This window comes from Perognathus longimembris, chromosome 17 (genome assembly GCF_023159225.1).
Source record: "Perognathus longimembris pacificus isolate PPM17 chromosome 17, ASM2315922v1, whole genome shotgun sequence".
NCBI classification, from domain to species: domain Eukaryota; kingdom Metazoa; phylum Chordata; class Mammalia; order Rodentia; family Heteromyidae; genus Perognathus; species Perognathus longimembris.
In genome coordinates, this window is record NC_063177.1 from 10,342,537 (window position 1) to 10,369,225 (window position 26,689).

Sequence of the window (26,689 nt, forward strand, 5' to 3'; positions counted from 1 at the left end):
CCCCATGGTTTTAATTTCAGTTCTCTAAAGGAATTGGAACAAAAGATATGCCTAATGTAAGACTTTGAAAGATTATGTTACACACAGTGACTTTCAGTCTATCCAGGATGATTTTTGTTGTTGTTATTCATACGGCTTGAACTCAGGGCCTGGGTGTCGGGATCTGAACAATCCCTTTCTCCCCGATCTCCCGGGGAGAATGCTTGAACCCTAAAATCTATGAAAGAGCACTCGGCCTTGCCTTCCGCCGGCAGAAGGCCAAGGCGTACTCTCGTGGACTTGCGCTAAGTTGAGGAAAGGTTGCTGAAGCCTCCCCTCCCCCCATTCCCCTCACATGTTACCAGGAGCAGGGATGGAAAAGAAGGCATCAGGGACACGCTGCGATGGTTGGATGCGTCTCAGCCCTCTGAGGGCGGGCCAGAGAAATTTATTATGATGACAAAGGCGGAAGGGGAAGGACTTGGGGTGACTGACTGATTGGCTGACTGTGCTGCCCCAAGTGATCATGAGACTTCTTTGGGGGCTGAACAACCCTATCATGGTGGCACGCACGTGTTCGCCTCTCAAGGGGCGGGGGGTGGGGGGGTGGGGGGGCTTCTTTTCCGGTTGAGGCTGAAAGGTGGGAGGTGCTCCCTCCCCCATTGTCCCAGGGCTGGGAGAAGGGCAGCGTCTCACTCTTGGTGCCCTTCTTCCACCAAGGCCAAAACAGTCCCCAACACCTGGGCACTGTCCCTGAGCTTTTCTGCTCAAGGCTAGTGCTCTACCATTTTGAGCCACAGCTCCATTTCCAGTTTTTAGGTGGTTGATTGGAGATAAGCGTCTCATAGACTTTCCTGCCCAGCTGACTTCAAACCGTGATCCTTAGATCCTGAGCATCCTGAGTAGCTAGGATTACAGGTATAGGCCACCAGTGCCCAGCCAGGATTTTTCTAAATCTGTTACACAATGTCTTTCAGTCTATTTAACCTACACATAGGCTTATTTGCTTCCCCCTTAATAACTTTAGCTGGTTCTAATCTGAGTTACTTGTAAATCCTGATTTCTTTGGCCTGTATATCACTAGTTCCGCTTTAAAATTCACATTTTAACGTGCATGCATTTGCTTGCCCATTTTTGTTGTTGTGTCCCTCTGTTCTACATGTTCCAGGGCTAGCTGTGCACTGGCTGTGCATATTTAATAGGATTAGTATTCAACTCTCTTTGCCCATACTGCCTACTGTGCAGTATAGATTAGTAAGTGAGTTTGCTTCTCAGTTCTCTTAGATCTTTCCATCTTTTTGTATGGCAGAGGTTTCCTTGAGGACCCATAGAGAGTAAACTTGTTGCTGCATATGGTGGCAGATACTATAGTCCCAGCACTTGGGAGCCACAGGAGAATTGAGAGTTTGAGACCAGCGTGGACTATGTAGCTACAGATTGAACCAGGGCCTTATGTATCCTAGGTAGACACTCAACCACTGAGCTGTATTGCAGCCCTTAAAGAACACATTAAAAAATCCCTCAAATTTGTATTGCAGATGAGACTTACAGTTTTGGGCTAAGCAGATTCCACCTGTTCCAGTGGGGTGACTGTATTATGCCAAGAACCATGTTAAGAAGAAAATGTATTTTCTTTATTATAGAATATACTTTGGATTGTCTTCCCCCTCCCCATTCTGTGGTTTCCTGTGTTTGTTTGTCCATTCCATATAAGCTACCTCAGTACTGCTTAGTTGGTGGCTAAGTCACAAGCTAAGTACTAAGTTTTTTGAAATGGTACTTGAAAAGACTTCCTACTACTGCTCTTTGTTCATTTAGTCCCTGAAAGGAAACAGACAGCATTTTCCTATCTACTTTTTTTTTTTTTGCCAGTGCTGGGGCTTGAACTCAGGGCCTGAGCACTGTCCCTGGCTTCTTTTTGGTCAAGGCTAGTACTCTACCACTTGAGCCATAGTGCCACCTCTGGCTTTTTCTATATATATGATGTTGATGAATTGAACCCAGGGCTTCATATATACGAGGCAGGCACTCTACCACTAGGCCATATTCTCAGCCCCCTATCTACTTCTTAAAAAAGAAGTGGCTCACACTTTCCTAGAAGGACTTTCTCTTTTTGAGGGGAGGAGTGCTGGTCCTAGGGCTTGAACTCAATGAACTCAAGGCCAGGGTACTGTCCCTGAGCTTTTGCTGAAGGCTAGCACCGTACTGCTTGAGCCACAGCTCTGCTTCCAGCTTTTTGGTGGTTAGTTGGAGATAGGAATCTCATGGACTTTCCTGCTTAGGCTGGCTTTGAATTACAATTCTCAGATCACAGCCTCCTAATTAGCTAGGATTACAGATGTAAGCCACCAGCGCCTGGCTTAGAAGGACTTCTTAAGAACTAAAAAGAGCATGGAGGCCTATGAAGAGTAAGATTTTCTTTTTTGGAGTTCTAGAGTCTGAAAGCTGTTTGTGAGTGCCCAAACCCCACACTGGTCACACATTAGTCACAGATATATGGAAAGCAAACCACAGAAGCTGGGCCTCCCTTTTCCTAGCTCTTTTTAGATATGCCCATCATTATGCCTCTCAGAGTCTCGTTAAGTTTTGTTCTTTGGATAAGGCAATATATAGAGAAGCAAACTTTCTACTTCCAGTTTACAGATGAGGTTGCTATGAATTGGGAGGGCATTTATCACTACTACTTCATGCGTTCCCAGGGGGTAGTGGGTGCTATACCTCGTTCTGCTGTTAATTGATAAGCTTTATATATGAGGTAACTGCTACATGGATGTTGCTTTACTTGTGTGACTTTGGAGAAGCTTAGAAATAGGGAACTGTTTTGATTGTCCTTCTGTACACAGGACTGGCTGTTCATCTGAAGACCTTGGAGAAGATGATCCTGTTGGCTGGTTTGAGCTAGAAGAAGAATGGGATGAAACAGATGTCAAACTTCAGCAGTGCCGAGTTGCCAAAGTAAGCATTAGTGAGCACATCCCTCACATGTTCTACTCCTATTCTCTTATTTTGTACACACTGCTAATTGTGGGACAGCCTGATGCCAAAACTGAATCCCAGAGGGGGGAAAAACCCTCAAGGAGTCCCTGGTCTAGTGGGAGAGAGAGTTCTAATACGGGCTGTGATAAAGGGATATTCAGGAGCTGTTGGAGCCCATAGGAAGAAGATTCAAAACAGCCTTGAATCCACCAAGGAAGGCTTTCTAGGAGAGGTGGTGTGAAGTAAAGTGCTAGAAGGTAAGCCATCATCCTTGGCTTGGTTGAGATGTGTGGAGAAGTTCATCTTAGTCTGAGAAGCAAGTATGTAGGTATAAATACAAAAGATGTGTTTGCCTGGCAGTGAAAGAAACTGGCAAAGAGCTATCTGGCCACTTAATTTTTTCTTAACTTCTAGTATAAGTCTGAGGGTGAGACTTAAATGATAAGAGAATTAAGGCTTTTATACAATAAGTACTCAGTAAATATTTATGCAGTTGAGTACTAGTCTTGGAAAAGTCCTTAATGAAGGAGCTTTTACTATAGAAAGCAGTTTGCACAAAAATTGGGCTTTGAACTGGTCACAGTTGCTTTGCCTATAATCTTAGATACTTGGGAAGGCTGAGATTGGGAGGATCACAGATCAAGACCAGACCAGGCAAAATCAAGTTCACAAGACCCCATCTTGATCAATAAGAAGCTATGCATCGTGGTGCATCCCTGTCATCCTAGCTGTGTGGGAAATATAAATATGTGGATTGTGGTATGGGCTGACTTGGGCAAAAAATGAGACTCTATTTAAAAATAAAAGCAAGAAAGATTGAGTTGTTTTTTTGAGAAAAGAACAAAGATAATTTATTGGAAAAAAAAAAAAAAGACAGGGGCTGGGAATGTAGCTTAGTGGTAAAGTGCTTGCCTAAAATGCATGAAGCCCTGGATTTGAGTCCTTAGTACCACATAAATAGAAAAACCTGAAGTGGCGCTGTGGCTCAAGTGGTAGAGCAGTATAGCCTTGAGCAAAAGAATCTCAGATATAGTGCCCAGGCCCTGAGTTTAAGCCCCAGGACTGGCAAATAAAAGGAAAAAAAAAGACAGTATTCAACAAATGTGATGGTGCAACTGGACAATCATATGCAAAAGATTAAAAAAAAAAAGAAAATCTAGAGCCAGATCTTATGTAACTCATTGCTCAAATTGGATTATGACCTATATATGAAACCTAAATCTAAAAAACTTTATAAAAACTTTTTATTGTTATTATAAAGGTGATGTGCAGAGGTTTTACCATTTCATAAGACAGGTAATTCTTCTTGGATGCCCTTTCCTTTGTTCTCTCCAATTTTTTCCTTTCCATACCCACCCACAAATTGTATAGTTCATTTTCAACATGGTTTCTACTGAGTACCACTGCTGCATTTGTTCACTCGATATCCCTCCATTTTTGTGCTAGTTGGGGTGTTTTCAAAGGGTAGAGCTCCTGTCTGGAAAATACAAAGCCTCAGTTCACACCCAGTACTGCCAAAAACAAACTAAAAAATAAAGTTGAGCCTCAGGAATGACCTTTGCTTTGTATAAACAAGACTGCATCCTCAAGTCCTAGCAAATGGGCTGCATATACCAATTGGGGCTTTGAGGTGATTCTTTAAAGAGAGCATTGACCATTTTCATTATGCATCAGTTTTTGTTTCAAAATTACTGTACCAAATAGCAGTCTTTTTTTACTCTTTTTAAAAATTCTTGCCCTGTTTTTTTTTTTGTCTTTTTTTATTGTCAAAGTGATGTACAGAGAGGTTACAGTTTCATATGTTAGGCATTGGATACATTTCTTGTACTGTTTGTTACCTCCTCCCTCATTCTCCCCTCCCCCTCCCCCTTTCCCTCTCCCCCCCATGAGTTGTTCAGTTGGTTTATACCAAACAGTTTTGCAAGTATTGCTTTTGTAGTCGTTTGTCTTTTTATCCTGTGTCTATCGATTTTGGTATTCCCTTTCACTTTCTTAGTTTTAATACCAGTATATACAGTTTTCAATGTATTCAGATAAGATACAGTGATAGTGCAGGTACAACCACAGGAAGGGGATACAAGAGAATCATCAACAATAGAAGCTACAATTTCACATGGCATGTTGAAAGTAATTACAACAGTGATATATCACTCGTTTTGAGTGTCTTTCTAATCAACATTCTTCTGAGAAGAATCACTGATGTAGTTCTTATAAATGGAAGAATGAAGGAAGTTGGGTTAACTGGCCTTTGATTTTGGAATTTGTATTTGTCGGGACGGGGTTGGGTTAAAATTTTTTTTTTTTTTTTTTTTTTTTTTTGGCCAGTCCTGGGCCTTGGACTCCGGGCCTGAGCACTGTCCCTGGCTTCTTCGCGCTCAAGGCTAGCACTCTGCCACTTGAGCCACAGCGCCGCTTCTGGCCGTTTTCTGTATATGTGGTGCTGGGGAATTGAACCTAGGGCCTCGTGTATCCGAGACAGGCACTCTTGCCACTAGGCTATATCCCCAGCCCTGGGTTAAAATTTTGACCTGTCATTTGTAGGAAGTCCTTTGCCCATCACATTGATAAAGTCCTTAGATTTCAGGAACCCAGCTGATTGATTGCCTTAGGAATCCTTAGTTTTCTCGGTGCTAGGATTACAGGCATCATGCTCAGTGAGGGGAAGTGTTTTTGTTTAGGGATTTGAAATCAGAATACATTGTACATGCTAAGGTGGTGCTCTATTAGCCATGCTTCCAGCTCTCTTTTGCTTTTAGTTTTATTTATTTATTTATTTATTTAATTGTGTTGACAAGGTGTTGTACAAAAGGGGTACCGTTACATAATAGGGCAGTGAGTACATTTCTTGTGATATCTTACACCCTCATTTTTCTTTCCCTTCCCTAGATCAGGTAGGCATATATACAATACCCAGTATACCAAAAACATATACAGTAGCCACATGGCATACGCCAAAGGAAATTCACCTAGAACTTTAAATATAACGTCAACAATAGAGTTTGCTTATTCTTGTCTTATATGATCATACATACATAGCTTTTGAGCTATTGTGATCCACTGAGAGGTCTATTTTAGACCATTTTATGTTTAGTAGTTGTTTGGTTGTAGTTACATAATGTAAGGTCGCTGACCCAAACCTGTGGGAAATACCATTTGACAAGAAGTTTTTTGTTTCGCAGACCTGGTCTCTACTGTCTCTTCCCCCCCCCCACCGCCCCCCACCCACCTTAACAGTCATATATCAAGGAAATTATGCCCCTTTGTTTTCTGTGTTCTAGGCTTGTCTCACTCAACATTATTTGTTCAAGTTCTGACCATTTCCCTGCGAATACCAATATTTTACCATTTCTAATCGCTATGTAGTATTCCATTGTGTATAGGTACCATATTTTTTGGATCCATTCATCTGTAGAGGGGCATCTGGGTTGTTTCCATATTTTGGCTATTGTGAATTGCGCAGCAATAAACATGCATGTGCAGATGTCTTTTTGATATCTTGAGACCTGTTGTTCAGGATAGATGCCTAGGAGTGGTATGGCTGGGTCATAGGGTAGGTCTATGTTGAGCTTTTTGAGGAACCTCCATACTGTTCTCCAAAGTGGTTGTACTAATTTGCACTCCCACCAACAGTGGAAAAGGGTTCCTCTTGCCCCGCATCCCCTTCAGCATTTGTTGTTGCCTGAGTTCAGAGTATAGGCCATTCTAACTGGAGTGAGGTGGTAGCTCAGGGTTGTTTTTATTTGCATTTCCTATACTGCCAGGGATGTTGAACATTTCCTCATATGTTTCTTTGCCATTTTTATCTCTTCTCCTGTGAAGTCTCTTTTTAGCTCCTTTGCCCATTTAATAATTGGTTTACTGGTTTTGGAGGGGGTTAGTTTTTTGAGTTCTCTGTAGATGACAGATATTAGGCCTTTGTCTGTTGCTGTGCTGGTAAAGATCCTTTCCCATATGGTTGGCTGTCTTTCTAGTTTGGTGGCTATGTCTTTAGCTGTGCAGAAGCTTTTTATTTTGTAGTAGTCCCATTTGTAGAGTCTCTTCCCTATCTGTTGTGCCCCTGGGACTATATTCAGGAAGTTCCTTCCTGTGCCTATAAGTTCTATTGTCTTTTCCTACTCTGTTGTTCAGTAGTTTCAAAGATTCAGGTCTGATGTTGAGGTCTAAATCCATTTTGAGTTGATTTCGGTGCCTGGTGATAGGCTAGGGTCCACTTTGAATTTTCTACATGTGGCTGCCCAGTTTTCCCATCACCAGTAGTTGAAGAGGCTATGTTTTTTCCATTGTATGTTTTTAGCTCCTTTGTCAAATATCAGCTGACTGTAAGTATGCGTATTTATATACGGGTCTTCTATCCTATTCCATTGATCTTCAGGTCTGTTTTTATGCCAGTACCAGGCTGTTTTTGTTATGATGGCTCTATAATAGAGCTTGAAATCTGGTATTGTGATACCTCCTGCACTGCTTCTTTTGCCTCGAATTGCTTTGGCTATTCTAGGTCTTTTGCTGTTCCATATGAATTTATAGGTTGTTTTCTCTATTTCAGTGAAGAATGTAGCTGGGACTTTGATGGGGATTGCATTGAATTTGTATAACAGTTTGGGCAATGTGGCCATTTTCACTATATTGATTCTGCCTACCCATGAGCATGGGAGGTCTTTCCATCTCCTGGTGTCCTCTTTGATTTCCCTTTTTAGATTTTTATGGTTCTCATTAAATAGGTCATTCACATCTTTAGTTAGGTTGATCCCTAGGTAATTAATTTTTTTTAGCTATTGTAAATGGTATTATTTCCATAATTTCCTTTTCTGCTTGTACATTGCTGGTATACAGAAGAGCTGCTGACTTTTGTGGGTTGATTTTGTTTCCTGCTACTTTGCCAAAATAGTTTATTAGGTGTAGGAGTTTGGGGACTGAGTTTTTTGGGTCCTTCAGATATAAGACCATGTCATCTGTGAATAGGGATAGTTTGATTTCTTCTTTGCCAATGTGGATCCCTTTGATGCCCTCCTCTTGCCTTATTGCTATGGCTAGGGATTCCAGCACTATATTGAAAAGAAATGAGGAGAGTGGGCATCCTTGTCTTGTTCCTGAGTTTAGGGGGAATGATTTAAGTTTCTCTCCATTTAATATGATATTAGCAGTTGGTCTGTTGTATATGGTTTTTATTGTTTTTAAAGAATGTTCCCTCTATTCTTGTTCTCTCCAGGGCTTTTAACATGTATGGATGTTGTATTTTGTCAAAGGCTTTTTGTATTACCCTGTTTTTTGCCTTCAAGAGAGCCATTTTTCTTATTAGGATCTTTATCAAAATTTGACTTCATTCAGTGTATTATCCTTCTTTCTTTCTTTTTTTTTTTTTTTGTCGGTCCTGGGGGTGGTCTTAGGGCCTGGCTTTATTTTTGCTCAAGACTAGCACTCTACCACTTGAGCCACAGCTCCACTTTGGCTTTTTTTTTTTTACTATATATGTGGTGCTGAGGAATCGAACCCAGGGCTTCATGCATTCAAGGCAAGCACTCGACCACTAAGCCATATTCCCAGCCCTTATCTTTCTTTCTATTCATTATATATACTGAACTTACATCTTGTATCCCCAAACATCATAGGCGGATCTTCCCAGAAAGTATCTCCCACCCCTTCATTATATCTAGTAATTCTGAGTCTTCTTGAGATCTCTTTCTTTATTCCCCCAGTATTTGATGGTGAAGTTCCTGTGCACCCGTCAGGAGTCAGCAGAACGCTTGGGAGTGCAAGGATTGAGCATCAGTGGGTACCTTCGGCCTGCAAGAGCAGAAGCAGAGCAAAGTATCCTCTGTGCCCACTGCAAAAGGGATACAGAGAGTGCTTGTGGTGCCACCCTGCTCCTCAGGACCCTGCAGTTCATCCAACAGCTTGCTCATGACCTGGTAGAGTTTCCTCAGTTTGTTAGACGGCTTCCTCTAGGAAAAACAAATGACAGTGTTAAATGAACACCAACCAATAAAAATTGGCCTTACTGAAGCCAGGACAGTATGAATGAGTACAACAGGCATCATGCTGTGTGATGAAATTGCAAGGCCAAGGAAGGTAGTGGACACTTATAGCACTGACACTTTAAATTGTTGTAAGGTCTTCAGGAGTAGACTTACTGGCATAAGATAAAGATCCCCAATCATACTTGCTCCGGGAAAGTAACCAAATGATATCATAGATTATATCTTCTGCAAATCTTAGAAGAAGTATACTGAAGTCTAGGTGAGCTTTATTTGCTAAAAGGACTAAAATGTCAAGATGTATGTTTTTGATGCTGACTTTTGTAGTCTGTAATAAAACACTATGACAACTCACTCAAAGGAAAAATCTTATAGCCATCACCATGGAATGTTAGAATCCAGTAAAGCCTTGGTGTCATTACAGAAGTGTCCACTCTTGACCTTTCTTTACTCAAGGCACATAATAAGGCTAATGATTCAATATACATATGGTCTCTTAGGTCTTTGTTTTTCAAGAGCTTTTAACACAGCAGAAAAACGGGAAAGGCCTAGCAGTAGCACTTGGATTTACAACAGTTCAGCTCACATGCAAGGAAGGGTTAGTCATACTGCAGTATAGTTCTGGATATTGTCATTACCAGTTGATTGATTTATGTTCCAAGTGCCATGTTGTAAATTCAGGGAGTCTTTGTGGGTCATGTTAGCAGTACTTAGTATTTGTGTACATATATATATGCATTTTTTGCACACACTTTAGAGAAATTATTTCACACAAAAAATTTATATACTTTTTAGTAACTAGTATGTCTTTTGTATGGAAATTTCAACCAAATAGAATCCACTCCACTCTTCATTAGTGACAAGTAAATGAGGCCTTATAATATTTCTTTATATACATTTTTCAATTTAACTTTTTCTGGTCTCTGTACTTTTTTTAGGTGCAGCAAAAGAAAAGTGGCTTAAAATATAAATCTTTTCTGGACTTCACGGGTCTTGATTTGCAGATCTTCTGGAAGTTTTACAGTAAACTAAAACAAAGGTAGGTTAGAACTCATCGTAAGAATAGTTACAAACAAAACTGCAAATACAAAATTGTATTCTAGGGGCAGGGAATATGGCTTAATGGCAAGAGTGCTTGTGTACATGAAGCCCTAGGTTTGATTTCTCAGCACCACATATATAGAAAAGGCCAGAAGTGGCTCTGTGGCTTAAGTGGCAGAGTGCTAGCCTTGAGTAAAAAGAAGCCAGGGACAGTGTTCAATTGCTGAGTTCAAGCCCAGGACTGGCCAAAAAAAAAAAAAAAAAGTATTCTAAATTGCTTTAATTCTTAATAGTATTACTATTTATTTATTTTTTTTTTTTTTGGCCAGTCCTGGGCCTTGGACTCAGAGCCTGAGCACTGTCCCTGGCTTCTTTTCGCTCAAGGCTAGCACTCTGCCACTTGAGCCACAGCGCCACTTCTGGCTGTTTTCTATATATGTGGTGCTGAGGAATCAAACCCAGGGCTTCATGTATACGAGGCAAGCATTCTATCACTAGGCCATATTCCCAGCCCTAATTCTTATTAGTATTTATTGTTCTGATATGAAATATTTGGTTATTGCTACGATAACTTCATACAAATACTTGATTTAGGAAGCATTTTCAATAACATTTTGTTATTTGATTATCTATACAAATTTTGGAATAAACAGGTCAAGTATTATAATACAGGTTGAGCATTCCTAATCCAAAAAATCCCAAATCTGAAATGATTCAAAATCTGCAACTTTTTACATGCCACAATTAGAAAATTTCACATCTGACTTCATATGATGAATCAGTCACACTTTTGATGTACTAAAAATATTGTATACCTGGGGGTATAGCTCAGTGACACAATATTTGCTTAGTGGCCACAAGGCCTTGAATTTAATCCCTAGCACCACAAAAAAGAAAATCATAGGGGCTGGGAATATATATGGCCTAGTGGCAAGAGAGCTTGCCTCATATACATGAAGCCCTGGGTTCGATTCCCCAGCACCACATATATAGAAAATGGCCAGAAGTGGCGCTGTGGCTCAAGTGGCAGAGTGCTAGCCTTGAGCAAAAGGAAGCCAGGGACAGTGCTCAGGCTCTGAGTTCAAGGCCCAGGACTGGCAAAAAAAAAAAAATCATACCTAGTTAATATAAAAATATGTATATATGGTGTATGTGAAATGTGGAATCCATCCACATTTAGACTTGGGTTCTAGCCCCACAAGATCTCAGTAGGGTACACACAGATATTCCTACATCAGAAAAAAACCCCAAATTTGAAAATATTCTATCTTGGTTCCCAGAATTTCAGATAAAGGATTCTCTACATGTCTCATTTTACAGATGATGAAGCAGGCACATATTTTACAGAGTCAGATTAGTCTGTGCTGTCAGACTCTTTTGCAGTATTCTTTCTCTTCTACCTTACTTGGTCTCACTTGGCATCCCTTTCACTGAGAAGAGTCCTGTGTAAATAGCTGTATGGCTTAGAATGTAAAAGCAGCTTGCCTTTCCACTCCCTGATGTTCTCTGTCCTTCTGCAGCCCAAGGGAAGAGTGCATCTGTGCCCAAACCCTGCTGTTGCAGCTTCTGCAGAGCTGCTTCTCAGTGCTCCAGGGAGATGTGCCTACGGCCTCCAAGGAGGGGAAGCCTACAGCTCAGCATCCAGAGAGAGTACAGGCTGCCAAGGAGCTCTACACACACTTATGTGATGGTAGGGACTGGGTATGCCTTGGATGTGACCCTCTGCCAGTGCCACAAACTTCGTACCTCAGAGAAATGTGGGTGGCAGGGGGGTTCTGTGATTATGTGAAACAATAAGAGATCACCACCATGAAAAATGAGTATTGCTTCTGATATCCATTGGAGTTACTATTTTGAATCCAGATTCATTTATTCAATTGCCTTCTCATCCTCCAACTTTCAGATATATAGCTATATCATATTGAGAATAATTATTGTTACACTGTTGAGTCTCAGTTTTAGTTAAGTCAGTGGATTGAAGCCAAGAGATTAAGGGGGGGAGACTGTAATGGTAAACTAGGATGAAATGCATGTTACTATCTGACGTTATTATTACTGTGCTGGTACTGGGACTTGAACTTAAGGGCCTGGCTGCTGTCCCTTAGCTTTTGTTTGTTTGTTTGTTTTGCCAGTCCTGGGGCTTGGACTCAGGGCCTGAGCATTGTCCCTGGCTTCTTTTTGCTCAAGGCTAGCACTCTACCACTTGAGCCACAGTGCCACTTCTAGCCATTTTCTATATATGTGGTGCTGGGGAATCGAACCCAGGGCTTCATGTATATGAGGCAAGCTCTCTTGCCACTAGGCCATATTCCCAGCCACTGTCCCTTAGCTTTTTCTCTCAAGGCTTACCACTTAAGCCACAGCTGCATTTCTGGCTTTTAGGTTTTAGTTGGAAATAAAGAGTCTCAGATTTTCCTGCCTGGGCTTGCTTCAAACCATGACCCTCAGATTTTAGCCTCCTGAATAGCTAGAATTACCAATATGAGCCACCAGCACCCATGTTTCATGTCATTTTTAAGGCTTTACCAAGTTGTGTCTGAAAAGTAGAGAAAAGTAATGAAATAAAACTCCTTACCTATACAAAAATATTTCTTGGCTTTGGCATTAACTACAAAATACTAGTGAGTCTGTAGAATGGTTTAACGGATAAACATTGAGGGAATATATGAAAGTTAATTTCATTATTCTTTTTTTATTAGTGGTAGATAAGGTAGATGGAGACTCAGTACTTGTGGAGGTTCTAAAACAAGAAGTTAAGAACACCCTTCTCAATGGGGCTGCCATATTCTTTCCTGATCGACAGACCCGTCGGCACCATCTCTTCACCATGATGGTAATTATTTACTGAAAGTGCGGATTTTTTTTTGCTAAAGTCAATTAGGATGAGATCTGTTACTTTTTATTTGCTCTTAATATTTCAGTTTGAATTTCTCAAATGTTTGTTGATACTTTAACAAAGCTTTATGTGCAATATAGATATCAAAGGACGTGACCCTGTGCTCATCATTTCTAATCTGTATTTCATAAGCTTTTATTTCACAAGTCACAATTTAGTCTCCAGCTTTATGACTTGCCTACAACCAAATAATGAGAAAATTTAAAAAAAAATACAAAAGTAAAAGTAGTCATCACCTAGCTTCAATAATGATAAACTCAGACTTATCTTGCTTTATATATAATATACCTCACCTATTCTTCTCTTCTCCCTCCTACATAGTATTGTTTTGAAGTAAGTATGTGACCTGTTTTATTCATTTGAATCTTCAAAATATACCTGTAAAGAAAATAATACCAAGTTTTGTTTCTCCAGTTTTTTTATTGCTCAGTTTTTAGACACTGCCATGTTACTCAGACTAAGTGGGCTACAGAGGTGCTTTAAGTATTTACAAGCACTCTGTTAGCAAAAGGAATATTGTTCCACTTCTTTGCATTTACCAGGTAGCTGAATGAATGATTTTTATTTCATCCTATTAAAAAAATAGAGGACGTGACCTCTTGGATAACACTAGTATCCATTAGTAGATCAACCCTGTATTCTTTTGTTTTCCTTCTTTTGCTGATGAATTGAATTTCACTAATAATATTTTACCTGAATAAGCAGTTCTTTCTCCAGCACTTATATTCATGTGACACCGCCCCCCCCATCCCCCCCCCCCCCCCCCCGTCTCCCTCACTGTCTTCTGTCAGGCTGAGTCTTTTCAAATCCCCATCAAATGCCTTACACAGCATTAACTATTTAGTATATTTATTTTAAAACAGTAAATTTCTCCAAAATAATTCAGTAGCCCTTTCTGGAGGCATGATTCCTATGATTGTGAGCATAGTCTGTAAATCCACAAGATAAGGGAAAGCTTTGGCATTGTTTAAACAAGAGAAAGCTCACACACCACACACACACACACACACACACACACACACACACACACACACACACACACACACACACAAATACTCTATCCCTGCCTCTCTTCCTCTGATAGTGTATATCTTTTTTTTTTTTTTTTTTTTGGTCTTAGGGCTTGAACTCTGGGTCTGGGAGCTGTCCCTGAGCTCTTTAGCTCAAGGCTATTGCTCTAACAACTTGATCCACAGCACCACTGGTTTTCTGGTAGTTAATTGGAGATAAGAGTTTCACGGACTTTCCTGGCCAGGCTGGCTTTGAACCGTGATCCTCAGTGCTTAGCTTCCTGAGTAGCTAGGATTATAGGCATGAGACACCGGCGCCCAGCTGATAGTGTGTATCTTTGAGAAATCAACTTCTTCAACTTTTGGATCAAACCTTCTAGAAGGAAAGCTTTCAGATACTACTTTTGTGAATGAACCTGCCATCTTTTGTTTAAGTAGTAGGTTCTTCACACTCCTGACTCTGGACAGGGTTTTATTTTTTGCCAGTCATGGGGCTTGAACTTAGGACCTGTTCCTGGCTTCTTTTTGCTCAAGGCTAGCACTCTACCACTTGAGCCATAGAACCACTTCTGGCATTTTCTGTGTATGTGGTACTAAGGAATTGAACCCAGGGCTTCATGCATGCTAGGCAAACACTCTACCACTAGGCCACATTATCAGCCCCTAGACAGGGTTTTAGTTCAGTGCCACAAGGTGGTCTGCTGAATCTGCTCTCCTCATACTTGGGACAAGTGTGTGATGTTATTTCCTGGTACCATACTCTGTGGAGTGTCATGGAGTAGATTTTCTGAATGTCCTTTTTCTGGTTTTCTAGAAGAATATCACTGAGCAAGAGCATAAGCAGTCCCTGCAGCTCACATTCCATTCACTGTGCACATATTTTAGGTAAGTTTGATTTGATTTGATTATTGAATAGTTCTAACCTTTGTAGTTCTTTTCTTTTTTTTATTTGTTTATTAATTGAACATAAAATTTTTTACAAGGTGTTGTGCAAAAAGGGTATAGTTACATAGTAGGGCAGTGTGTACATTTCTTGTGATATCTTTCGTCCTGTTTTTCTATCCCTTGTCTAGGTCAGGTAGACATATATACAATATACAATGTATCAAGAACATATACAGTATTCACAGACTTGGTCTCTACTGTCTCTCCGTCTTCCTTTGTTAACAGTCATATATCAGGGAGATCATGCCCCTTTGTTTTCTGTGTTCTAGGCTTGTCTCACTCAACATTATTTGTTCGAGTTCTGACCATTTCCCTGCGGACAACAATATTTCACCTTTCTTAATCGCTATGTAGTATTCCATTGTGTATAAGTACCATATTTTTTGGATCCATTCGTCTGTGGAGGGGCATCTGGGTTGTTTCCATATTTTGGCTATTGTGCCGCGATAAACATGGAAGTACAAATGTCTTTTTGATATCTTGGGTTTTGCTGTTTAGGATAGATGCCTAGGAGTGGTATGGCTGGGTCATAGGGTAGGTCTATATTGAGCTTTTTGAGAAACCTCCATACTGTTCTCCAAAGTGGTTGTACTAATTTGCACTCCCACCAACAATGGAGAAGGGTTCCTCTTTCCCCACAGCCCCTCCAGCATTTGTTGTTTTGTAGTTATTTTCTTTACCTATCCCTTCCTCCCATTCTTTTGGAAGGAAGAATAACTAAAATAGCAATAGACTGATCATCTTGTCAAGAGCTTAATCAAAGTCCCAGTAATTATAAGACAAGTTAGTGTTGAACCCACTGAGGACTTCCTGAGAACTTCAGTTTCTAATTAAGTTCCAAAGACAAAAACTAAACCGCAGGAGTTTGGGGTCCTCAGTCCTACATTGAAACAACTGAAAAAGCACAGAGTAATGATTTGTAGAAACATTCCAGGAAGAGAGTATTAGAGAAGCTAATAATTGTAGGTTTCATTGATGGAGGCATAGACTCTTGAAGGAGGGTGGGAACTGAGCATCTGCTTACAGGTCAGACTATATGGTCTCCATTCCAGAGTTAGGGCTATTTGTATAAAATGTGTTCAGAATCAGTTAATGAAGATGATGATAGGGCCTAGAGGTGTTGTGTGAAGAACATTTGAAGATACAGGGATCACTATCCTGAATTGTCCAGCTACCAGTCATGATATCAGATATATTTCACACTGGTATCAAGATAATATATGAGCCTATGCTTTAGGAAGGGCATATAGACAGACAGTGGCATAGTCCCAGCTATAACTACCATTTGTCTTCCTGACCCAAACTCCTGTCATTCCATAGAACTGGTGCTGAAATCTCTCTGGGTTCTTTATTGGAATCTGACCATAAAAAGCCCCTTCCTACAAACAGGTATAATGAGTTTGTGTCCTTTCAGTGATAAAGACCCAGGCGGCCTTCTACTTTTACCTGAGAAAAGTGACCTTGCTGATATGAACATTGGTGAAGTCCTAGCTGTCATGAATACCCTCCTCTCTGTGGCTGCTCGAGAGGTATTTCCTGTTTTCTTCCCTGTTCTTTGCCTCATGCTTTGTTATGAGTATGTGATAAGACAGTTACTGTGGTTTTTGGGGGGGAGGGGTGGGGGGAGTTGATGGTATTGGGTTTGAATTCACTGCCTGGTGCTTGCTAGGCAAGTGCTCTACCACTTGAGCTGTGCCTCTGTGCCTCCAAGCCCTTTTTGCTCTAGTCATTTTTAGGATAGTGTCTCACATTTTGTCTGATCTGGACTGAGATCCTCTTGATCCCTATCTCCCAAGTAACTATAATGGCTGGCAGGTACTACCACCCCAGCTATCATTTGAGATAGGGTCTAGTGAGATTTTTTTCTGGGTTTTTCTTGAACTATAATCCTCCCAATTTCCACCTCCTGCATAGCTGGGATTACAGCATTAGCTACCATACCTGGCTACAGACTTAACTGTTTTAGTAAGTGTTGGTCTTGTAACCAGTAACAAACAGGAAGTAACTCTAGTTACAATTGGAGATGGCCTTACATCACTCATCAGCGTCTTGAAGAAAGCTATAAGGGAGGTAGCCAGGAGAGTAGGAAGGAGTTTCAGGAAGAAATTCTGATGGAGAAAAGAGAAAGAGCAGGTTGGGAATGTGGCTGCAGTAGAGTGCTTTCCTAGCATGCATGAAGCCTTGAGTTCGATTCCTTAGTACCACATAAACAGAAAAAGCCAGAAATGGTGCTGTAGCTCAAGTAGTAGAGTGCTAGCCTTGAGCAAAAATAAGCCAGGCACAGTGCTCAGGCCCTGAGTTTAAGCCCCAGAAATGGGGGGGAAAATTGCTTAAAGAGGACCAGAGTTTTCAGAGCCTGAGATTTAGTAGAGAGGCTTTGCTGTCCAGGTAGTAACTGGGTAGTGTGCCAATAGAGACAGTAGAATGGGATTGAAGGAAAAGCAAAACCACAACATGAAAGGACTATTTCAAAATGAGATTCACATACGAAAGAATAGATATGGATGGGACAGTTCATGAAAACAATTTGCTATAGTATCATCATTCTTAAGTTTGTGTTCACAGGTTCCCTGTTTTTCCTTTCTAGTTATCCCAGTACAATGTGTTGATATTGCCTGTGTGAGACCTTGAGAGACTCATATAGCATACAACCTTCTGTGAAGTATTTGTTTCGCTTAACCATGTTTTTGAGGTTCACTCATGTACTATCATTTATATTCACTGGTGTATTACGATAGTCCTTTTATGACATACCATAATTATCTGTTTTAGTTGGAGGGGTATATGGTTGATTTCCAGTTTAGAGGAATTAATTATACACAGTGCCAATATTAGCATACTTCATAGTTCTTATGTGCCAGAATTTCTTTCTGGACGTTAGATGCCCCTTCAAAGAAAGCTGAAAGAACAAAGCTGACAATTAAAGAGTCATAGAAGGGTCAAGAATTATTTTAAAGCAGATTTTTAAAATAAAATATGGAAGTGGGAAAATCCCATCCTCCCTTCCATTATAAAGGCTCAGAGGTTTTTTTACACACACACACACACACAAATCAGGCACAGGCACAAATTGAATGGACATTTCTAGTGTATTGGGCTCATTAGTGTACATGTTCATCTTCAACAAACATCTCTAAGCATCTTCAGTGGTAGAAAGATTAGAAACTCAAGTCTAATTCTTCCATTTACAAATTCAAAATTCTATAGTTATTTAGTCAATTCTCCCAACTTAAAATATTTTTCTCAAAATGTCCTCCTTATATAGAGATTCCACACAGTGGTCCAATTTCAATCCTTTGGAAATTATACCTTTAAAAATGAAAAGTTTCATGAACAGGCACTGGTGATTCATTCCTGTAATCGTAGTTACTCAGGAGCTGAAAGCTGAGGATCATAGTTCAAAGCCAGCTCCGGCAGGAAAATACATGAGACGCCTATCTCCAGTTAACCACTAGAAAACTGAAAGTGGTGCTGTGGCTCAAGTGATAGAACCCTAGCCTTGAGCTCAGGGGCTCAGGGGCAGTGCCCAGGCCCTGAGTTCAAGCCCCAGGACTGGGGAAAAAAAGGGGCTTCAGAGGCAGGGAATGTGGCTTAGTGGTGGAGTGCCTGCCTAGCATGCATGAAGCCTTGGGTTTGATTCGTCAGTACTATATACATAGAAAAGGCTGGAAGTGGTGTTGTAGATCAAGTGGTAGAACCCTAGCCATAAGCAAAAGAAGCTCAAGAACAGTGCCCAGGCCCTGAGTTCAAGCCCCGGGATTGGCAAAAAAAAATAAAATAAAGGTTTCACCAGGTGCTGGATTGCCAGGCCAGATTTACCTCCCCTGGTGCGGGGATGCTAAGCTTACTCCCTTATCAGTGCTCCCCTTTCCACCCTCTCCCCTGGGCACCTGATCAGCAGGTGGCCAAGGTGGAGCGAGGGACACAGGCTAGCCTAAGGTGCACGTGGCCAAACGAGATGGCCTTTTTCCTCCCTCCTTACCCACCAAGGAAGCCAGGCGCAGACGGATCTTGGAGACGCTTCAAGAGCAAATCTGATTTAATAAGGGAGTGGCTAACAGTTGATATAGTAGGGGTGACGAGAAAAGGGGTGATAGACCAGGAGCTGGCAATAGGCTGGTGAGCTTGTCATAAGACCCCTTCATGAGCTAACGTCACCTGCATAGCACCACCCAATGGGCAAAGCCCGCGAAAATGGGGAGCACATGGGCTGGCGAGAAAGTTGGGGGGCTGGTCGCAAAGCCAGTTCTTCTGGTTCAGGACCCAGAGAATTGTGGCCTGCTTCCGCATTCCCCCAGGGCTGGGGGAAGGGCGGCGTCTTGGGAGCGCTCTCCTCTGCCCTTCCCCCTCAAGGCCAAAGCTGAACCCCAACACTGGATTACAGGCTCAAGCCTATACTCTTACTCAGATAGCTGAGATCCAAGGATCATAGCTTGAAGCCGGTCTGCAGAAAAGCCTATGAAACTTTTATCTCCAACTAACTACTTCCTTCCTCAATTCTCCCTCTCGTCCCCCCCCCCCAAAAAAGCCACAAGTAGAGTTGTGGTTCAAGTAGTAGAGCAGTAGCCTTGAGCAAAAAAGCCAAGAGGGTATTGGGAATGTGGCTTGGTGGTAGAATGCTGGCCTAGCATGCATGAAGCCCTGAGTTTGATTCCTCAGTACCACATAAACAGAAAAGGCCTGAAGTGGTGCTGTGGCTCAAGGATAGAGCACTAGCGTTTAGCACAGAGAGGCTCAGGGACAGAAGCCAGGCCCTGAGTTTTCCAGGACAGTCCCAGGACTGCCAAAAAAAAAAAAAAAAGCTAAAGGACAGCACTCAGGTCCTAAGTTCAAGCCCCAAAACTGGTACAAAAAGAAAAAAAAAATTAAAGGCTTCTATTCTTTTTCAGTTATATATATTTTTTATCATTTTGAAACTATGTAGCTCCTAGTTTTCAAATACTTTGACATTGGTCTTTAGCTTGAAATTAGACATACTTCTCCAAAAATGAAGAGGTGACATTTAGTGAGATCACTGCCCCCAGTCACATAATGTCAGTAATATCACTAGCAGGTCTGTTTTTGTTTGTTTAATCCTAGTAAAGAGGTCACATGACTCTTAACATAATTGTTTTTGATGTTTGAATTTATATTTTCATTTTCAAATAAATTGCTAGAAAATGTGGTTTTCTAGTTTTTGTCTTTCAATAATGGATTATCTTCTATTTTTCCTTATTTTTTATGATCAATTAGTTGTACAGAGTAGCTTTATTTTAATATATCCATATACTCATACAATGTACCTTGATCAGATTCACACCTTCTTTTCACTCTCCCTCAACCTCACTAGGGAGAGATTTGATTGAAGACTCAGGGGAAGGACCCAGAGACAGAAGATTCATGACAAGAAAGAGATGAACAGTAGGGTGGGTTTCTTGGGGTGCAGAAGATCTCTTGTTAAGCAAAAAATAAAAATAAAAAGTAAGTTCCACAAAACTGCAGAGAGCAATGGGGGAGATTTCCTAATGCCATTTTGCTTGGTTCACTTCTGGATTGAAAGCTTTTTCATAACTTTGCCCTATACACATAGTTTTTTTTTTGTTTTTACTTTTGCCAATGTCAGCTCTTCCTATAGAGATGGCTCCTGTCCAAGTTCTGAGAATAACCTTATTTGGATGCTTCTGTTTGTCTGTTTCTTTGTAGTGTGAGCTGTTGATGCTCAGTGAGGCACCAGGGGAAGTTGGCTCTGTGCTCTTCTCTCTTTTCTGGTCTGTGCAAGGCAGCCTGCTCTCCTGGTGCTATCTTCAGCTGAAGAGCACAGACTCTGGAGCCAAAAATCTTGCTGTGGACCTTATAGAAAAATGTGAGTATCAATCACAATCCATCAAAACAGATAGTTAGGCTAGGAATTTGGTTTAGTGGTAGCATGCTTGCCTAGCATGCATGAAGCCTTGGGTTCAATTCCTCAGTACCACATAAACAGAAAAAGTCAGAAGTGGTGCTATGGCTCAAGTGGTAGAGCACTAGCCTTGAGCACAGAGAGACAGTGCCCAGGCCCTGAGTTCAAGTTCCAGGACTGGCAGACAAAAACAAACAAACATAAAAAGAAAACAGGTAGTTATAACTCATGCATCAAGTATGTATATGGTTTACTTTATTTCAGTTCAGATCTATAGTTGTTTCTGTCTTTGTTTTTTTTTTTTGGCCAGTCCTGGGGCTTGGACTCAGGACCTGAGCACTGTCCCTGGCTTCTTCTTGCTCAAGGCTAGCACTCTGCCACTTGAGCCACAGCGCCACTTCTGGCCATTTTCTGTATATGTGGTGCTGGGGAATCGAACCTAGGGCCTCATGTATACGAGGCAAGCACTCTTGCCACTAGGCCATATCCCCAGCCCTGTCTTTGTTTTTTTTAATATGGAAGTTTCTGTTTGTTGAGACAGCATCTCACTATATGGCTGAGGCATGCCCTGAGTTCATAACTCTCTTGTCTTAACCTCTAAGTGCTGAGGTTACAAGCCTATATCACCACCATACTCGGCTTATTTTTGTCTTTTTTTTTTTTTTAATGCCAATTCTAGGTCTTGAACCTAGGGTCTGGGCGCTGTTGCTGAGCTTTTTTGCTCAAAGCTAGTACTTTAATACTTGAGCCACAGCATAATTTCTAGCTCTTTTGGTGGTTAACTGGAGATAAGAGTCTCATAGACCTTTCTTCATCAAGTTGACATAGAATCCTAGTCCTCATGTCTCAGCCTCCTGAGTAGCTAGGATTACAGGCATGAGCCAGTACTTTTGCTTGAACCTAGGGCTTGACCCCTGTCCCTTAGCTTTTTTGCTCAGGATTAGCATTCTATCCCTTGAGCCACAGCTCTGTTTCTGGCTTTTTGCTTGTTAGCTAGAGATTGAATCTCATGGACTTTCCTGCCAGGGCTGACTTCAACCTTTGATCCTCAGATCTCAGCCTCCTAGGGTTAGCTAGGGTTACAGGTGTGAACCATCAGCATCCAGCTGGCTAAGTGATTTTATTTAAAATTTTGTCATTCTACTGCCTATTCATTCTCTTTGCAATCACACAGCGCTCTTAAGTGATATATTGCCTGCCAGGAGAGTCTGCCATCTCTTTTTATCAAGTCACCCAAAAAGAGAAGTTTTGATTTTTGAAAGTCTGAGACACTACTATACCTTTTATAAGTTACTGAAAATATTGATACTTGTGTCCTTTAAATCCACAGAAAATTGTATGAAACCCAACAGACTGTGAGACACTGACTGTTCACCTCGCCAAATTTGATCTTAACAGTTGTAACTAAATGTTTAGAGTACTGGATCCTGCCACTTAGGCCTTGGCTTTAGATCAGAACCTTTAATTCATGGACCCATTGTAAACTAAAGGAAAGGGAAAGTTGAAAGCTGAGTCATTTGGCCAATTTTTCTTTTTTTTTCCCTTTCCCTTTCCTTTCCTTCACAGTACTGGTATTTGAATTCAGGGTTTTGTGCTTGCTAAGCAGGTACCACTGCGCCACATCTCCCTTTTTATGTAAGTTTTTTTTTTTTTTCACATTTATGTCTGAGCCATCTTATACAGCAGTTCTATTTGTATTTTCCAAATAGCTTGGAACAATGAGAATATACCACCATGCTCAGATTTTATTAGTTGGTTGGGATGATTCTTTCAAGATGAGGTCTCTCAAACTTCTTGTCAAGCCTGGCCTTAAATTTCAGTCCTCCCAAGTAGCTAGGACTATAGGCATAGCCACTGTGCCTGCCTCTTCTTTTTAGATAAGTTTTCAGGGTAGCCCATGCTGGTCTTGAACTTGCTGTGTACCCAGTCTAGTCTGTAACTCTTCAATTCTCCTGCCTTAGCCTCCTGAGTGCTGGGGTCACAGACATAACTTTACTTATAGAATGATATCTCTACTTCATTGAAAAGAGGCAAAGACAAAAACTCAGCTTACTTAAATATCACTCATATCACCTACTGAAATTTTCACTGCTTTTCCATCTCAGAGGAAATTAGATTGACATTGTTCATTTGGACGATGCTTAATGGTCTTTTGATCTTCTGTTCCCTTGTCCCTGCTTCTGTAGTCAGCTTCTATAACCCTCCCTACCTTTGTCCTTGCAATAACTTAGTAAATGATGTTCCTACCATATAAAATATTAACTACTTTCTTTATGTTTTGGTAGATGTGGGACAGTTTCTAGCAAGCATGAAAGTGATTTTGGAATCCCTTTTGTCACAGTATAGTGGAAAAACCGTAGTAGAAAAATTATGTAATTCAGTGTTTTCCATGGCAGCTCGTCAACTGGTAAGGAAAAGTGGCTACTTGCAATGAGCAGGGAGGGGACTTGTGGAAGCATCATCATGTGCAGTGAATACTGAGTACTGCATCTTTCCTCAGGTCATCTTCCTTCTGGACTTCTGTACGTTGGACATTTCACACTGTACACTCTTGAGAGAGTTCAGTACCCTGACAGAGCTGTTGAAGAAGCTCTGCAATGACCCTGAAGGAGGACTGAACAAGGTAACTTTGGTTGGCCCTGACCTTGTATTGTTTCTTCTCTTCAGAGAATTGTGACTATACCAAATAAAACATACTGGACTACAGATATATACAAATAAATTGTCTCTAGAAGCTTTATTGGTAGTTTTGCCAACAAGAATAATAAATACCATTTTGAGTTGTTATCATCAGCATTAGAAAGGAGGCAGAAAAGAAGCTGTATAATTTATCTAATCATTTTAGAGTACATGAAGTTACATAAAATCTCTGTGAGGGCTGGGGATATGGCCTAGTGGCAAGAGTGCTTGCCTCGTATACATGAGGCCCTGGGTTTGATTCCTCAGCACCACACATACAGAAAATGGCCAGAAGTGGCGCTGTGGCTCAAGTGGCAGAATGCTAGCCTTGAGCAAAAAAGAAGCCAGGGACAGTGCTCAGGCCCTGAGTTCACAGCCTAGGACTGGCCAAAAAAAAAAAAAAAAATATCTCTGTGAATAAAGTCTAAAAGATTTGTCTAGCCAAGTGCTTGTAGCTCACACCTGTAATATTAACTACTCAGGAAGTTGAGATCTGAGGATCTTAATCGAAGCCAGCCCAGGCAGAAAAGCTTGTGAGAGTCTCTTATCTCCAATTAACCAATGCAGAGGGAGTGGGGTGAGGGGAGTGGAGTGATAGCTCAAGTGTTGAATGCTAGCTAGTCTTGAATGAAAAAGCTCAGGGATAGCACCAAAGCCTTGAGTTCAAGCCCCATGACAGGCACACACAAAAAAAGATTGAAGTCTAAAAGAAAAGAGAAGATGTGCATGTAAAGGCAAATAAGGCTTAGTGTTTAAAAGAGTTTTCTCATGGGCTGGGGATATGGCCTAGTGGCAAGAGTGCCTGCCTCATATACATGAGGCCCTGGGTTCGATTCCCCAGCACCACATATACAGAAAATGGCCAGAAGTGGCGCTGTGGCTCAAGTGGCAGAGTGCTAGCCTTGAGCAAAAAAGCCAGGGACAGTGCTCAGGCCCTGAGTCCAAGGCCCAGGACTGGCAAAAAAAAAAAAAAAAGAGTTTTCTCCCTTATTTAATTTTTGTTACACAATGTTTGTTTATAGTCTTTTGAGTTTCATAACTGCTTGATGGCAGTAGAAAGGGCATATACATTTAGTAGATATTTTTATTTATTTATTTATTTTTTTACTGTTTTTTGGTGTGAAACAGGGACTCAAACTTAGTATCTTATGCATTCGCTCATTGGGTAGTGCTCTATCAGCTGAGCTGTGCCTCCAACTCTGATTTTTTTTTTTTTGCCAGTCCTGGGGCTTGAATTCTGGGCTTGGACACTGTCCCTGAGCTCCTTTTGCTCAAGGCTAGCACTCTACCACTTGAACCACAAAGATGCTTCCAGTTTGTTTTTTGGGGTTTTTTTTTTTTTCTGTGATTAACTAGAGATAAGACTTTCCTGACAGGGCTAACTTCCAAACACAATCTTCAGATCTCAGCCTCCAGAGTAACTAGGATTACAGATGTGAACTATTGGTGCCCGGCTTTTGTTTTTTGTTTTTAAGAGGAAAAAGGAGTGGTCCTGGTTATGCCAAGGTCCTAAGTAAAACTGTGAGCCCTTTAAACTTTTAATTCAATGTTTTTCTCCATTGTGAGTCCATACCAGTAGTAGTTTTTAGAAATAGTTCTGTCACTACTAAAATGTAAAAGCATGAGTCCCTAAAGTATAGTCAAATGTACTTGAAACTTGAGTGGTGGATGTCTGTTGATCTCTGTGTAGATAGGAAGATCAAGTATATCTTTTAGCCTGTGTAAAATTTCATCAGAGCTGTCAAAGCCTATGAACTGCAGCACTGATAAATAGTCTATTAGAACAGTTAAGTGTGTAGTAATGCCTGGTATTTTCTCTGACTCATTTGTTTTCCTAGTTGGATGTTGAGACCTGGCAGCAGGAACAGCCTGTGGTACTACATACATGGACAAAGGAATCTTCCCATAACTATGAAAATAACTGCCATGAAGTGTCTGTCTTTGTTAGCCCAGGGGCAACCTATTTTGAAGTGGAATTTGATGAGAGGTGTGAAACTGAAAAAAGGTAAGACTCACGTGTTTTTTCTCCAAAGCAATAGCACATCAAAAACAAGAGAAGGAATATAATAGAGATTATGCCTTCACAGGTATGATTATCTGGAATTCACAGACTCTAGAGGTGGGAAGACACGCTATGACACAAAAGTTGGCACTTATAAATGGCCTAAGGTGAGTTGTATGCCCAGAATAAGATGAATAGCAATTTTTGCCCTTTTTCCAGCCTTCAGATCAATAGAGATATGGTGTTTGGAAAAAGAAGGGCTAGCTAGGCTCTGGTGGCTCATGTTCATAATGTTCATAATCCTGGCTATTCGGGAGGTTGAGATCTGAGGACTGAGGTTTGAAGCTAGCCCAGCTAGACAAATCTAAGAGAGTCCTATCTCCAGTTAACCAGCCATGAGCAAAATAACTGACAAAGACTCAAGGCACTAAGTACAGCCCCTAGTACTGGCACATTTCTGGAATGTAACCACACCCATATTTCTCACAGCTGTTTTGGCACTCTACTTGTAGAAGGGAACAGTTACAACAAAGATTATGTAGCCCACAAAAGATAAAAGCTTATCTATCTGGCTCTTCATAGGAAATTTGCTAATATCTAGTCTCTAGAGTGTTGTCCAGAGTAAATTAAGAGATGTTACTCTCACAGAAAACAAAGGGGCATGATCTCCCTGATATATGACTGTTAACAAAGGGAGACGGAGAGACAGTAGAGACCAAGTCTGTGAATACTGTATATGTTCTTGATACATTGTATATTGTATATATGTCTACCTGACCTAGACAGGGATAGAAAAACGGGACATAAGATATCACAAGAAATGTACACACTGCCCTACTATGTAATTGTACCCTTTTTGCACAACACCTTGTAAAAAAATTTATGTTCAATTAATAAAAAAAAAAGAGATGTTACTCTGAGCAAGAAGGGCCAGTGGATCCAAGAGAAGGGCTCAAACCATGATGAAAGCTGGGAACCCAGCTGACACATCTGCCTAATCTCGGGGCTGGAGGCTAAGAGCCACATCAAACTATTGATTTTTCTCTCCTATCAGGGGTCTTAGTGGAGAGCAAGAACTGAGTCAGTGACCACTGGCTGAGCAGATAGTCACATGAGATTTAGGAAGCTAAGCAGCAGTTTTCTACTATTCTGCTTCATGAGTATGGTTGTGAGTTTTGTGTTTTGGTATCATCTTTGTACATTTCTCTTTTAGTAATTTTGAACTTGGAGAAACAGACCACTTTTAAGATTTTTTTAGTGACAAAGAGTATGTGTACTACTGAGTTGCTGCCTCCTTCCATTTCTTTGACA

General features: G+C 41.0%; 1 protein-coding gene across 3 annotated transcripts in view; it reads left to right on the top strand.

The window, feature by feature from the left end:
• Positions 1 to 26,689, top strand: part of Zzef1 (zinc finger ZZ-type and EF-hand domain containing 1) — a 166,295-nt gene that overhangs the window by 50,723 nt on the left and 88,883 nt on the right. For all 3 annotated transcript variants that reach the window (XR_007213754.1, XM_048366226.1, XM_048366227.1), the window contains 12 exons: positions 2,823 to 2,934; positions 8,649 to 8,861; positions 9,866 to 9,966; positions 11,489 to 11,658; positions 12,668 to 12,801; positions 14,689 to 14,759; positions 16,234 to 16,348; positions 20,502 to 20,661; positions 22,983 to 23,104; positions 23,198 to 23,320; positions 25,215 to 25,381; positions 25,464 to 25,545. Coding sequence is in view for 2 of the 3 variants with exons in the window: in XM_048366226.1 (XP_048222183.1) it covers positions 2,823 to 2,934; positions 8,649 to 8,861; positions 9,866 to 9,966; positions 11,489 to 11,658; positions 12,668 to 12,801; positions 14,689 to 14,759; positions 16,234 to 16,348; positions 20,502 to 20,661; positions 22,983 to 23,104; positions 23,198 to 23,320; positions 25,215 to 25,381; positions 25,464 to 25,545 (1,570 nt within the window). In the remaining variant the exon portion in view is untranslated. The remainder of the gene's footprint in view (positions 1 to 2,822; positions 2,935 to 8,648; positions 8,862 to 9,865; positions 9,967 to 11,488; positions 11,659 to 12,667; positions 12,802 to 14,688; positions 14,760 to 16,233; positions 16,349 to 20,501; positions 20,662 to 22,982; positions 23,105 to 23,197; positions 23,321 to 25,214; positions 25,382 to 25,463; positions 25,546 to 26,689) is intronic.